Source organism: Salarias fasciatus, chromosome 2, assembly GCF_902148845.1.
Source record: "Salarias fasciatus chromosome 2, fSalaFa1.1, whole genome shotgun sequence".
NCBI lineage: Eukaryota > Metazoa > Chordata > Actinopteri > Blenniiformes > Blenniidae > Salarias > Salarias fasciatus.
In genome coordinates, this window is record NC_043746.1 from 9,339,559 (window position 1) to 9,354,568 (window position 15,010).

Here is a 15,010-nt window from a genome sequence, read left to right on the forward strand (position 1 = left end):
TATGGAATTTGTCCTAAAAGACTTTTGAAGGTAGTCTTGGAAAATCTCATAAGAGAAAGGATTAAGCTACAATAAAGATATTTGTGGACTAAATTTACATTAAGATTAACTGAAAGCAGAAAAGAAAACTCAAATTTTTAACAGTTTTTATCCCACTTTAACTTTCCTAATACATTTACACCTCCTAGCCCACGTTGCTGCTGTTATGTTCATAAGTCCACTGAATCCGTTTTTTAAATAACAATCGAGCCTTTCAGCATGTGAATGTGTTCTTAATATTAACTTTATAAAGGTCTACTGCGGTGTTGCACGTAGATATTTCCTAGATACAGTAAACTGAATGCATATTGGCAGATCAAAAATGGGCAGAAATTAATTCAAAACCTTTCAGTACTGAAAGGTTTTGGAGAAACATGTCCTTCACTGAACTTCAGTAAATTCGCTGAAACTTTCTGATTCGTTCTCAGATTTTGATGGAATGTTGTTATTTTGCAGAGTGTGTCTGAAAAATATTTTTTTTTATTTATTATTTTTTTCTTCCTAGAGTTTCCCAGTGCTTCTTTTTCTTTTTTCTTTTTCAGTATTTGCTTGTGACAGAAGACCACACAGCAAATGATGTTAGAAGGGAGGAACTTGAGCGCGCGCGGCGCTGCCTGGTTAAAACCGCAGCAGAGCGCAGCAAGAGTCACATCAGAGTTTGCCCTCAGAGATAAACATGACCGGGAAGGCACCGCTGCCACTTCAACCTGCCTTTACCGGATCCTGCTTTTAGTCTGTTTTTTTTTTTTTTTTTTTTTTAAACACAGTGGAGTCTTGCCCCCCGGTGCAGACCGAGAGGAGACGCGCGCCTGGAGAGAAGAGGGCGCAAGTTTGTGGCTGAAGTTTTTTTTTTGGAGCGGCTGGAGTCCGGCTGGAGCGCGCGCGGCGCGGGACCTCACCATGAATTACACCGAGACGATTTGCAAAAACAACCAGACGGCCAACTTCACGGACCAGCCGTGTCTGAACTCGTCCGCCAAGCCGTACAGCCACATAGACATCACCACCTTCATGCACATCTTCCCCACCATCTACGGCGTGCTGTGCTCGGTGGGAGTCATCGCCAACGGGCTGGTCATCTACGCGGTGGCGGCGTGCAAGAAGAAGATGGTCTCGGACATCTACGTGCTGAACCTGGCGATAGCCGACATGCTCTTCCTGCTCGTGATGCCCTTCAACATCCACCAGCTGGTCAGGGACCGGCAGTGGGTGTTCGGAAACTTCATGTGCAAAGCGGTGGTGGTGGTGGACGTGAGCAACCAGTTCACCACGGTGGGGATCGTCACGGTGCTGTGCATCGACCGGTAAGTCCAACTTATTACCACTGGATCCACTCTCTCATCTTTACAGGATTATTTATTTTTTCATGAAACTTTTGGGAAAATTCACTTTCCGTCACAGAAGACTAGATAAAGACGATAAATAGAGCAAAACTAGTTAATTTCAGTAAAACTGTTGCATTATTTTGTGATTTTTTTTCCCCCTCCTCATTTCCAAACACAATGTTTTTGTATCCATTGCTTAAAAATAGCCAAGCCCATTGTGAAAATAAAGGTCAAACCCTTTTCAAAGGAGCAATTACTGCACAATCTGAAATCTAGAAATGCAGCACTGAGGTAATCATCTGTGAAACAAGCCATGAAGACACAATGTTCCTGCAGCAGGAGTGATTTATGTGACTTGCTTATGGCCTGACCACATTCACAACAATTAGTCTGAAGGAGTCTTTACACCAAACATTGGAGAGATCACTAAGAGATCTGTATCAGATTTGTTCTCAGAGGGGAGATCTCACCTCTTTAGTGACACTCACATTTCTCTAGACTCATTAAATCAGCTAACTGTGCTCTGGTGAGCAGCTCTGCATTGAAAATGAAATGATTTCATTGTTTCATATAAATTCACAGTATAATCCTCATTTTTAAAACCCTTATGTAATTATTATCATCATCTTTAGTTTCAAAATATCTGCTCCTCTCCTTTCTCCATCGCTCTTTTTTCATATTTATTATTAAAAAAAGGGCTGCAAAAAAAGAACAACTTGAAAAATAAAAGCCTTTTATCATCAAAGTGAGTACTTTTAGAAAAAAAAGTATTTCAAGAGCAGATGAAACTAAAATCTGTAATATACTCAAAATAAAAGAAAGGTGATATTTCAATCGTTGAAACAGCAGAGCTGGATTTTATCAGTTTTGTAACTCTTGCAGAACAGAGATAAATGTGTTTCTGGTTGAAACTGCAGATCAGAGCCTTCTATTTAAAAGTTCTCTCCTTCCAGTGCTATAAAGTCTAAGTCACATTTCTTTCCTCTGTCTGAATTCAACAAGTGGCGTCTGACTGAATCAGAGCATTTGTATCATCTTATTAGCATCATCCCATTTCTCTCTGCTCCTCTTTCAGTAAATAACAACAGTGTGGTTGTAAACAGCGGAAGAAAAGTTATTACTACGCACTCCCTTTATCTCAGGGTGCTGTGTAATTTTTATTTCATGGGAGTTTTGTGGATATCAACATGACCCTGCTTCCAGCTCCTGGCACAATCAAATACAGAATAAAAAAAAAAAAAACTAAAAACCTAAATCACACCCCAGAAGCTAAGTGTTGGTGCTTGTGTGCTGTGTGTTTTGATAGAGAAAAGTCTGCCAGCAGTGTTCACCTGTCAGCCGAGGTGGCAGCAAGAAACATGAATGTTTACACAGATCCAAGCCTGCATGTGCAGAAAGATAACTCTAACTTGATGAGCTCCTGTGGATGGTGCCAGGAACTTTTTGGCAAGCATAGCATTTATCTATGGATGGAGACAGAAGCAGATTCAGAAGGATGTCCTGGAGCGAGCTGCAGGTCAGACATAAATATAGAAACGGGGTGTGAAACATGTAAACGATGACCGGAAACACGGCATCTGCCTCACTTTGGGAGGAGTGGGGAAAAGTAACCATTCTTCTCCAGCTCCTCTGTATTTAGAAAGTCACTTTGTCTCTCATTATTCTCTTTATTGTATGACAGTTCCACGCACTTCAGCAAAGTTTCTTATATACAGTGAAACTCTAAAGAGATCCATTCTGTCCTCTAGGTACATCGCCATCGTCCATCCCAGCTCGGATAAACGGACGGTGCAGTGGACCATGATCATCAACCTGCTGGTGTGGCTGGGCAGCTTCCTCCTCACCGTCCCGGTCATGATGTACGCCAAGGTGGTGCGCCGGCAACACATGGAGGTGTGCATGATGTACCTGGACGGACCCGAGGACATGTACTGGTACACCCTCTACCAGTCCATCCTGGGCTTCATCATCCCCCTCATCATCATCAGCACCTTCTACTCGCTCACCCTCTACCACGTCTTCAGCTCCATCCGGCGGGTGAAGCGCAAGCAGTCCGTCTGGGCCAAACGGGCCACCAAGATGGTCCTGATGGTCATCGCGCTGTTCCTCATCTGCTGGCTGCCCTACCACGTCATCCAGGTGATCAACCTGAGCAACAACACGCCCACCATCACCTTCATCTACGCCTACAACATCAGCATCTGCCTCAGCTACTCCCACAGCTGCATCAACCCCCTCATGCTGCTGATCTTCGCCCAGAACTACCGCGAGCGGCTCTGCCGGCGGAACGCGCTGTACAACTCCCAGCACTCGTCCAAGGTCACGGTGGTCAAAACCGACGGTTCCAGCATGATAAACGACGTCAGCAACCGCTGCACCGCCATCTAACCACGGCCAGAACCTTCTATATGTACTGTACACGTGTGAAAGTGTTGCTGCTTGTCCACAAAAGAAGTGGCCCGTTGCCACCAGTCGTGTCGCGTTCCCCAGCTGGGGAAGGTAAGTAAATAAGACGGATTTGACTGATGCCTGAGCAGCATACCCAACTGCTAATGAAAGAGGCAAAAACCGCAGGTAATTTGGCTCCTTTCCTCCGTCAGACTCGGAGCTTTCATTAACCTTTATCAACCGCGGGATAGAGCCGGTCCCACGCTGTTCGCTGACAACAGCGCGGCGCGGCGCGGCTCGTGGGATCTGTCACTGTCAAACACAAGTACATTCGAGAGTGTGAAATGTTGTGGAGTCTTTCATGGGGTGTGAGTGGGAGCACCAGCCAACATCCCGGGGGCTCATGATGAAATTTTAAATCCTCTACAAGTGGCTGCGCGAGTCACTGGATGGAGACTTTCTGCATCGCACTTTCTTCAGTCTGATCAGAGGCGAACGGCTTCCGGAACGCAACGATCGGGAGGACTTTCCAACAAGGAACATACGGAATAAGGGCTCATGATGTGTGTCTCAAGGCTTCAGGAACAGTTTGTCAGTATTTCATAGATCACTCCTGAATAGTTTGTCTTTTTTTTTTTTTCTTCTTTCTTTTTTTTTTACTTTCCAACAATTCTATAAATTTACGTGGTTTTCAGTCTGCATTTATTGGAGAAAGCATGTTAATATTTATGGGTTTGTTGCACAAATGTCTGAAAGTGATTCCACGTGAGGCAACTGAATCTTTAAATCAGTGTATTTAGGTTTGGTACATTATTTAGTAGCCATCTCTAAAACATTAGGCTCTCAGATTAAGGTAACTGGGGATGGTGTCAAGAAAGAGAAAGCAATTTAAAAATGATAGATATAATGTGACACTCAGTTATCAGGAAAGTGTTTTAATTGTCAGTTCACTCAGTTGTTTATGTCTTATGAGTCCACCAGTGGTCTCAGAACTGGGATTTCCTAACTCAGAGTGACAGCAGAAACACGTCGTGCTGTTCCAGTCGGTTGCAACATCAAAAGTCAATAAGAAAAAAAAAACATTATTTTTTCCTGACAGGAAAGTTAACTTTTGCTGGCGTTTTCTCAGTATCAACTAAAACATCTGCTGTATTTCATTCATGAACTCTAAATGATAGATGAAGCCAAAGGGGTGGAGTTGTTTACGTCTGGGGACGGCTGGGATACACTGAACCTTCTGACTGTTGTAAAGCTGTATTATGACTACCTGTGAATGCTCAACAAGCTGATCGTGTAGCTGAACAGAAGCTCACTGGCGAAATGTGGTTTTTCATGAGTGTCACTCCTGAAAACAAAAGATGTTTTTTGATGAACAAACTCTTTTTTTTTTTTTTTTTTTTTGCAACATTTCCTTCAGCAGAACAGCCAAACTGTTTGTTTTGGGCTGAGGTTGCAGGAAAACATGCTGTTAAACACCCTTGACAGCTTTTTGCCCAAGGTCTCACCAAAACGCAGACAAACATTAATCCTTCACATTGTGTGGGATGCTGCACCTGTTTTCTTTTTTTCTTTATCTCTAAGCCTTCAGAGTACACAGCCCGGCTCTGCCCTGTCATCATGCAGAGGTCAAAGAATTACTCTAATATCCATAAATAAATAAGTAAAATGTGCAGCTGAACACAGACAGGTCTGATTTGTTCAGATCTGATCCAGATGCTGCGGTTTTCTTATTGACTGAGGCAGTGATGTTTGTCTTAACTCGTGGTCTTATTCTGCTGTCCTGTGATATGTACATTTGATATCTTATATCAGATTGTGGCTTCGATGTGTTTTGGTGATAAGCTGTGCTTTTATGAAGGACTGGGAACGCAGACACTGCAACACGGACGAGACGACGAATCCCGCACGAGGAGACGATAACAGCCGCACGCCGCCGTCACTTGATTTTTGCTGTCGCAAATACACGATGGAAAGAAATGGACAAGTTATGCCGAGATTTTGTTTTGTCACTGGGTGTTTTGGTAGTTTTGACTGTTACTGAGGAATGAGTCAGGGTCCATCTGCTGGTTAATGGAACATCAGTAACTAATTTCCCCATAACTCTGAAGTGAGCTTCATGCACCTTGTTGCATGAAGATGACTGACGAGGTAACAGCCTGGGATCAGTGACTCATTCGCCCCGATTCATTATTATGTGAGACAAGATGATCATTCTTCTTACTTCGCTGGTCATTACCTTTAAAAGCAGCCACTGTGCAGCAGAAAAACTCATAACAAGCCATCTTATCACCAGGCCTCAATCATTAGTTGCTTTTTTAGTGCATGGACAGCTAGTGACACATGCATAATGTGTTGAAGGCTTTAATATAAAACAAGCTGTACAGGAGCTGATGAATTTCATTGTGCATTTTCCGACTTCTACACAGAAGCCTAGTGGCTGCATGTTCATGTCAAACAGAGGAGCCAAAATGCTTATGAGGACAGCAGAAGACCTGCTGAACTTGTGATTGGTTATAACTTCATGATTACCTGATCAAAACAGATCAAACATGGCGTTTGCTGCCAGAAGAATGTCAATTTAATAAGCAATCACATGTTGCTTACTGATTTAATTCAACAGAATTTGCTGGGTTCTAGGAAAATGGAGAGAGTGCATTTGTTTCTAATAGGTCGTTAAATCTCTGACCCGTTCCTCAGTAGATACGCTCACTCTTTGTATACTGTATTGTGAAGCCAGATCAACGTTATGTGTCACAGAGTGTTTCTTGTACACGGCTCACCTCATCATGTTTGCCATGTTAATGTTGTAATACTATTAGTGAATTTGGCTCTTGGCTTTGTTGTGTACCTCAGGGTTTATTTGTTGGCTCTCTGCTGTTTGGCTGTATGCCACCACATGTAATCTTTATACATGGACAATACACCTTTATGCAGATGACATTTAAATTTATTTCTCCATTGGCCTTGCGAAGAAAAATCAATAAGTCTCACTCATGACACTTTCATTCAGAAGTTTGCAGAAATCAAGTTTTTTTTTTATATGCTTTATTAAGTATATCACTTTTGATGATAATCTCCATTTAAATCTACATAAAGTTAACACACATTTCTCTCATCTCTTGTGTTAACTCATTTTTCGATTATTGGAACTCTTCTACGCAATTAAACTGAATGAGCCATTCTCTGTTAACCCCCTTGGGGAAATTCCCAACATTTTTCTTTTCCACATGTGCCCATCCTATTTCTGAGATGTAGCGAGCAGCCACATTAAGGTGCTGCAGGAAGCTGATGTGGGTCAGAGGTCCTGCTCAGGGAAGCACAGCGGTGACCTGTCTGCTGGGGGAATCAAACCTGAGAACTCCTGATACCGAGTCAGCGTCTCCAGCCTCCAGGCCGCCACTGCCCTGAATTAACCACCCTAATGTAATTTCTCCAGACTTCAGCTGTTAGATTGATAGATTGCTCCTAAACTGCCACAAAAAGAGAATTACCTTCCGTTGTAGGTTCACTGAGACAGACTTTAGTCTCAGGGTTACAGCACTTCTTCTTTCAAAACGTTTCTTTTTTTTCCTTGATTAACCAGATTCTGTTACTTCTATCATGTTTGCATCTTTAAAAAAATAAACTGCAGATTAAACACATTTGAATGGACCATCAAGTGATGCACGTCTACACAGATAGAATCACACAGATAAGACGCAGGCAGCACACTGGTTTTATTGTGCGTACATTTTAGAAATTCCCCTCAATATTTCTGCTGATATCATGCTTACATTCAGTACGTTCCTAAACAAAACACAGTGTAATCACTTGACCACAGAAAAGCACGGAGCCGCTGAACAGACCGCTCGCATCATACTTATTCCCCCGGGCCGCATATTTGTCTAATCCGGCTCTGATAAAATATTGTCCTCTGTCTTCTGTGTTTTGTATCGGTGCTCTGTGTCTCGTCTTGTTGTGGTGTTGGTGTATAAACGGGCCAACCAAATCCTCCAAATCGTACGCGGCCGCCGTTGCCTATAGTAGAACTGTGTCGCAGCTGTGGATTACACAGTGTATTAGCTCTATCTGAATGTCAGACACCGCTTGTGAAAGTGTATTGTGTGTTATACAAGTGTGTTTTTTAAGTGTTTCCCAGAAGTTGTCAGTGGAGAAAATGCAATTTCATAGTCTCCAATTCCAGCAGTGTCACTCAAGCTGTTCTCCAGAGACGACTGTCAGGTTTTATTTAACACAACAGTGCTCCTGTTTCCTCCTTTGCTAACCGTCGAGAGAATCATGCCGATCTCAGAGTTTGTAATTAGCATCTCAGGTTCGTCTTCGAACTGATCTGTTGTCACGTCACTCAAATACACCTGATGTCCTTGTTTCTGGTGTTCGCCGAGTGTGCGTGTGTTTTCTAATGACCCCAGCACGCTGCTGGGAATACTGAGAAAAGGCAGCGGGAAAACAGAGCGAGGATAAAAAGAAGCCCTGTCATTCACAGCCTTATGAGAGGGAATTCGCCTCAGGTTGGTGAGTGTCGGTGACCTTTTTAGGGCTGAGGGAGCGGGAGCCGACAGCAGAAACAGCCACACAGGATCTGGATGAGTCGGGCCTCATCTTGTTTGATTCTTAAGTTAAAAGCCTTTCAACTGAATTTCTTTTGATGCCGCCACCCCAATTTGATGACAGATGAATTACAGCTATTTTACAAAAATGTATTCGATATTTAGTGACAAACAAATCATAATCACAGCTCAACAGCAGCTTTGGAGTATTTTTATTTTGTTTTGTTTTTGTATTATTCACAGTAATGTTTGGGGAAATTGCTGTAACTAGGAGTGGAAAAACCAAACAGATGATATGCAAAAGAACATTCTGTGAAAATCTGAGTAATTAGGAATAAATAATGAGCTCTAAAGGTCCTGGTCGGCACATATTTGAAGTTTCAACAGCGTTTTCCCCTGTCTGGACTGTCAGCTGTCTGCAGCCACTCACACATGAAAGTACTATCAATCTTCTCATCCAGGAGCCAGGACCAAAGTGAGTGAAAGTATTTCTCAAAATGTCAAACCTCTGCTTTATGTCCCGCTCGAATATAATTAGTTATTGAACTGTTCAAACTAATTAAGGTTCGGTCGAGGACAATCGTGTGTCAGAAAAGTCAATCATAATTAAAAAGAATGACCGCAGGAGGAAGCTGTCTTTAAGCTAAAGGAGACCTTTAAGGATTTTCTTTGGCAAATTGTGGTAGTTGTGTACACTTTTGAGGAAAATGTGCTATTCCCACTTTGAATGGAAAACCATTTGTGTTCCAAGTGAAAGTGGAAGAAGAAAAAAAAAAAAAAAGGTTTGTGATCTTCTTCTGCTTGTGTGGGGGAATTTGCTTCTGTCAGCCTTGTCTAAATGTGATTTTCTGCTCTCCATTCCAGTGGAGATGTTTTGACAGGTCATTATTAAAAGGTAAAGGAGATGTCATCTCGTGGCCCTCTTTCACTTTGACTCGCACAAGCAGCACCTGCTCGGCACCGCAAATACATCCCAGGCCTGATTCAGGAGACGGTCAGACAGCAGTCGCTTTTATGATTCCAGGAAACACATAAATCACATGACTCTCTCCTCACCTCTCCTCTGCACTCACTTCTCTCTCCTATCTCAGTGAAGCAGATCCCTGTGAGTCCCAGTGGAAACAACATAAATCAAATTATGGATTCTTTACACTCGCGTCCCAAGCCTGGAGAGCAGGATCCGAAGTTTCTCTCGCTCGCTCGCTCCTGCATGCATTAGAGGAAGAACTATCATTTCATCCTTATGAAATCATAAAAGATGCACATCTGACAAATTTTCTGCTCTGCTACTGAAACATTAAACAGGATCACTGCATGCTGAGGGAGTGGGCTGTTTTCGCAGTCCTTGGGAGTTATTAAGAGCTACAGCTGGTGAACCTGCACTGATTATAAAAGCATCACCTGTTAATGTCAGACTGCCGCCGCAGCAGCGTGCTGTTGCCATAACGTGGTCGATAAAATACTGTGAAAGCCCCATAAAATTTGTAGACTAGAAACAGGTAGTGTGGACAGTTTCGCTCATCCACCATCTAAATCCAAATGAAGCCCAGATGTGGATCTGTTGCGCATCTCTTCTGCTGTCCTGATCAAACCGTCTCGCTCCCAAAGATCCTACACACACGCACACACACACACACACACACACACACACTTTGATATTGATGTAGTGCATTTTATAGTACGCGACCCTAAACTTAACCCTCACAACGACGGGCCTTATCGACAGGAGGTTTGCACAGATGGAAACAGCCACCCGATGGAGGAAGCTCATTTCAGCTTCGCCTTTCGGCTCGGCTCCTTCTTCACCACGACGGACCGATACAACGACCGCATCGCTGCAGACGCTGCACCGATCCGCCTGTCAATCTCACGCTCCATCCTTCCTCCACTGAAAACACCAAAGATCTCTATTACCGCGCCTGTTTTCACTTCACAATAAAAGGTGATGCTACCAATCTCAGCCTTCAGCAGACGCCTCGAATAAACTTCCTGTGGTTTACTGACCTGAAAGTGGATTTTGTGATGAATGTCTGTGACTGAGAATAACGGAGTTAAAATTCTGGTCTATGACATCGACACAGAATTAAACACTTTTTATTTATTAAAGGTGATTTATTTAGAAAGGTTGATGCAACGCTGAGTCATGCTTCGATACAAGTGTTACATCTATCAACGTCCACAAGTCTTTCCAAAGTTAGTTTGTTGGACAACAAATTAGAAAAAGACTTAATAAGCTTCTTTAGAGCTGCAGCGAGCCACTACAGAGGGACTCAACCCTGCATGTGGCTCCAGAGCTGTGAGCTGCAGATCCACCGACTTAACCCAGATGTAACTTTAGCCATAAAATCTACATCTTCATCTTTAAAAAGAGGGTTGGGGCCTGTAAAACCCACGAGTAGTCCAATCTTTCACAGAGGACAGGGTCCATTTTACTCTTCTTTTGTCAACAAATTTGAAAATGAAATTTTAACAGCCAGAGTTATCATTATACATCATCACAGCTCAAAGCAACACGAATGTGAGCGTGACTGTTGCTGGAGGTTATTCCGACTCGGCCCCACATGAGCCGCTCTCCTGCTGCAAACCAGCTTCAGCAAGGATTCATAATCCCCATCTGAAATCCGCCAGGCACAGTTTATTCTCATCTGTAACTTTTTTTGCAAAATGCCACCCTGATCAGCTGCTTTGGAAACTCACTGAGGGCTTTTTTTTTTATTATTCTTTTTCCACTTACTCCCTTGAAGAAGCGTCGGGAGGGATACAAAGGTCTGCACTGTGGCCGGCGCACAAAGACGGTAAAGTTCCAAGCAGAAGTTGTGACCTACATCTTCAAGAGAATTAGTGGTTAGAGGACACAGATGGGAGAGGAAAACCTAGATGCACTGACACATGAACTCACATTGAATTGGATTTGGTCTGTATTTGACACATCTTTTGACAAGCAGGAAAATATCCAAAGAAGTTGATCTTCTCCCTTAAAGCTACGTCAGTATTTGACAGAATCCATGCCACAAACACGTCTTTCAGTATTTCTACCAGACTCTTTATTTGCTGCAATTCCCTCCAGGCAGGTTTAAAGGTTTTTAATTTGTTTTCATGACGTTTTAACCGTAACAAAAAATGAATACTGCACTTGGTGTACCAAATGTGTGCGTTTAAAACATTTATTGAATACCTGGTAAATAAGAGTTTTGCTGTGTGTTCATTTCATCAAACAAAAATATTTCTATGCTTTTCCTCACTGGTTAGAAACTCATTCTTCTTCCACTTGCTAATATTAAAAGAAACTGCCTAAATGTGCTAAATTCTCTTAATGTCATTCTTCTGACGAAGAACCACACACACTGACACAACGGAAAAGTAATCAAAACCAGTCAAACTTAAGCAGATATTTTGAGACTGTGGGAGGAAACCGGAGTACTTCAATATAAAAAAAAAAAACAATAAACAGAGAAGTCCACATTCCAACTCAAACCAAGAATATTCTGTTTTATCAATACTGTAGTACAGAGTATTTTATCTGTATTGCATCAGCAGCTCAGATTTTGTTTGGGAGAAGTGGGAGATACAGTGTGTATCCCCATTCACTTTAGTGGAAACATTTTTTAACACAGGGGGCATAAAATCCATCTGTTGCTCGTATTGATCAGTGCAACTTCACCAGAAAACCGAACAAAAAGTAAACCTTGAGCTGAACAGTGAACTCACCACTCAGAAGTTTCACCTCTCGGTGGTTTGTCATTCCTCTATGAATGCTGGGTTCCTCGTATTTTCATCCAGGATTGAATAAAGAGTAATCATAACAGCTAACAGGATTAAATGTGCAGCTGGAAATGTTTTATCAAAGAGTGAAATTGGTCTTCATGGGAAGACTTGCATCCCACGAACACTTTCACTTGTTTTGAATTGTGTTTTGCCTTCATTTCCTTTACATATTTAGTTGTAAAAACAGCAGTTGGAACCCATCTGTTTACATTTTATTGTGATTTCTTCTAAGAAATTTCAAAGAATATGTCAAGATCTTGTCATTTGAGAATTTGCCGAACAAGTTTCGCCGCCCCTCGCTGGTATCAGACTGAAATGAAGATCAGTGCTTTCGCACATGACTAGTTTGTTAGTTACCATCTGAAGGACACAGAAGCCTCAGCCGACACTCTCAACCGAGCAAAAGCAAAGTAATGAGACAAGTTACTTTTACCCCGGTGAACAAACAGCGGAGGTGTCAGCACCCTCTCAGGTGAGCGGCAGACATGTCAGCGGGGCCCCTGAGAGCTAAAGTGCACCTGAATGATTAAAAGGCTGGAGCAGAGCGTGTTTTGAAGCGTGCCGTCTCAACGGGCTCACGGGGTTCGCTTCACGCCGGGTGAGTGAATGTAAACCAGTGGTTGTTGTCTCTGTGGCCGCAGGTGCCGAGAGAAACACGACCAGAGGCTCATGCACGACACGCTGATTGCCGATAACTCTGACCAGTCGAGTGCAAATCAAACACGGGAGCACTCGGGTCAAAACAGTATGGATTTCAAAACCTGTGAGTGACTCACACTCTGATGAGCATTACCCACTGCTGCACAAGAAATCCACCTTTAATAGGTTAGGTGCTAATGTTGTAAAAGGCGCGGCTGCTGCAGCCACATCAAGATTGATGAGTCCTTTTAAACCAGCGAACAGTTTTTTAACATTCGCCGCAACAGCCTGATCCACACTGATGTGACTATATTTCAAAGTGCTCTTCACATCAGGAGCCAAAATGCCACTCTCATATTGTTTATACTTATCAGAGTTAAAATTTATTCCTCCCTATTCATTGGGCGAGCAAGAGCAAGGTGCATTTTAGCGATCAGTCAGTGAGGAGTGAATATAAAGTCGTGATACGTCACTCTATCTCAGAAGGTTCGCAGTTAGAATCCCGTAATGTCAAGGTCAGTGATCATATATTTGTTTGGAGCTTGTGGGGCTTATCTTTGAACTCATTGTCATCTTATTCCTGATTTGTCATTAGTCCCAGTTAGGAACCGCCAACCGCACGTCTCTCTATTGATAAAGGAACTATTCATTTTAAACTGTTGATCAGCAATCCACAAACCAACCGTCTAAGACCAGAGTGATATTGAAGCAGTGCGTTGGAGAGACGCTGCAGCTTCACCTTCCTGCCTCACTCCAGTATATTTCCACAAACACTGAATAAGTCTCTGCATTTAGTTGATCTATTTACGAGTACTATTAGACCAGTGGGTGACCTTTCACGAGGTGCAATAATATCGGAAAGAAAAGCCATGTGGGATGTCAGCGAAAGGAGCATAAAGACAGGACCTTATGTGAGAGCATTGCAGGTGTGTGGGTGTTTCATTTAAAGGTCTTTGATAAAGGAGATAATAGTTTGCTTTGAGTGTGAAACCTAACGTCTGCAAAGTAAACCATGATATTTTCAAACTACATAGCTCATCTTTACCTGAATGAAATTGTTTTCCTTAATCCCCAAAAAAGCTTGGGCAGGAGCAAAGCTGCAGCTGCATTATCAGATAAAGGTCGCATTCTTTTTAACCTTTTGCATGCTTCCTAACGGGGACGTCATCAGGAGACACGGCATCAGTTTCCATAGTTACGCTGATGATACTCAGCTGTACGTCGCCGTGTCTCCTATAGAAACCCTTCTTAACTGCACCTCAGACATCAAGTCATGAATGGCAGTGAATTTCCTTCAGCTCAACCAGGACAAAAGAGAGGTTTTAGATATCAGAGATAAACTTTTATCAAAACTACTGGATTTCAAACCAGCACAATCGGTTAAAAACCTGGGCATAATTTTCACTTTGTGTCGTTCTTCTTAACGTTAAAAAAGTTATACAACTAAAGTGGCATTCCTTGTAATCATGGTTTGCAACAAAACTTCTTTGAAGTGAATTCTGTGATTTGTTGCTGAATACAAATATATAACTTTTTTTTTACAAAAATGCAGTGTGGCCAGTTTTAAAAAGGAGGCTCGGTGATAGATTAACTCTGCAGCGCGTGACCCCTTTCAAAAAGACACTCATTAAATATTCAGTCATCTAATGCACTGCAGTTAAATGATGTAGCTGAAGTGATTTGAGCTCGTTGTGGCTGACATTTTGAGAAAAGTTCCAAGAATGAAGTTCAAATTTTGTGTGGTTGGCATTTCTCGAAATCACCCGAATTTGGCTGAGTGGTTAATAACTCATTTTCCATGGTCTGAAATTTCAAAAGGCGAGAGTATTTCGGTCTCGTACAGACTTTCTGCTGCCGCTGTCAACACCCTGATGCCAGACGCCATGAGGCAGCCTCAAGACGTCCTGCTGAATCTGTGCCTCGCAGCTCTCTCGGCGGCAGACGAGGTGCCAGCAACACACCAGGCGGAGGCTGGAGGGTGGAGGGGTCAGGGCATTCTAGCTCAAATCCAACATTACAAGGAGGGATTCTCTCAAAGTTATTTTCAGAGCCCATAAAACAGAGGTTTGGTGTTTCCAAAAACGCCCCGAAGCAGAGTGAGGCTGAGAGTCGTTATCAGGTTGATCACTGTGCCTAAAACCCCAGATTCCATGCAGATGGTCACTAATCAGATTTTGCCTGGTGCCTCTGGTGCAGCGATGCCGCTCGGGGTCTGAAAACCTTCTCAGAAAAGTGTATTCACTGTTGTCTTTCATCAGAGCTTGCACTCAGCTATTTTGTCCTTGAGAATCCGATGACCCAAAT

General features: G+C 42.8%; 1 protein-coding gene across 1 annotated transcript; it reads left to right on the forward strand.

Moving 5' to 3' along the window:
• The first annotated feature begins 939 nt into the window (after nt 1–939).
• On the forward strand, nt 940–4,323 carry mchr2b (melanin concentrating hormone receptor 2b). The gene is made up of 2 exons (XM_030109262.1): nt 940–1,343; nt 3,113–4,323. Exons 1-2 carry the CDS (start codon nt 940–942, stop codon nt 3,750–3,752), a joined length of 1,044 nt encoding a protein of 347 aa, XP_029965122.1. The 3' UTR covers nt 3,753–4,323.
• The last annotated feature ends 10,687 nt before the right edge of the window (nt 4,324–15,010 follow it).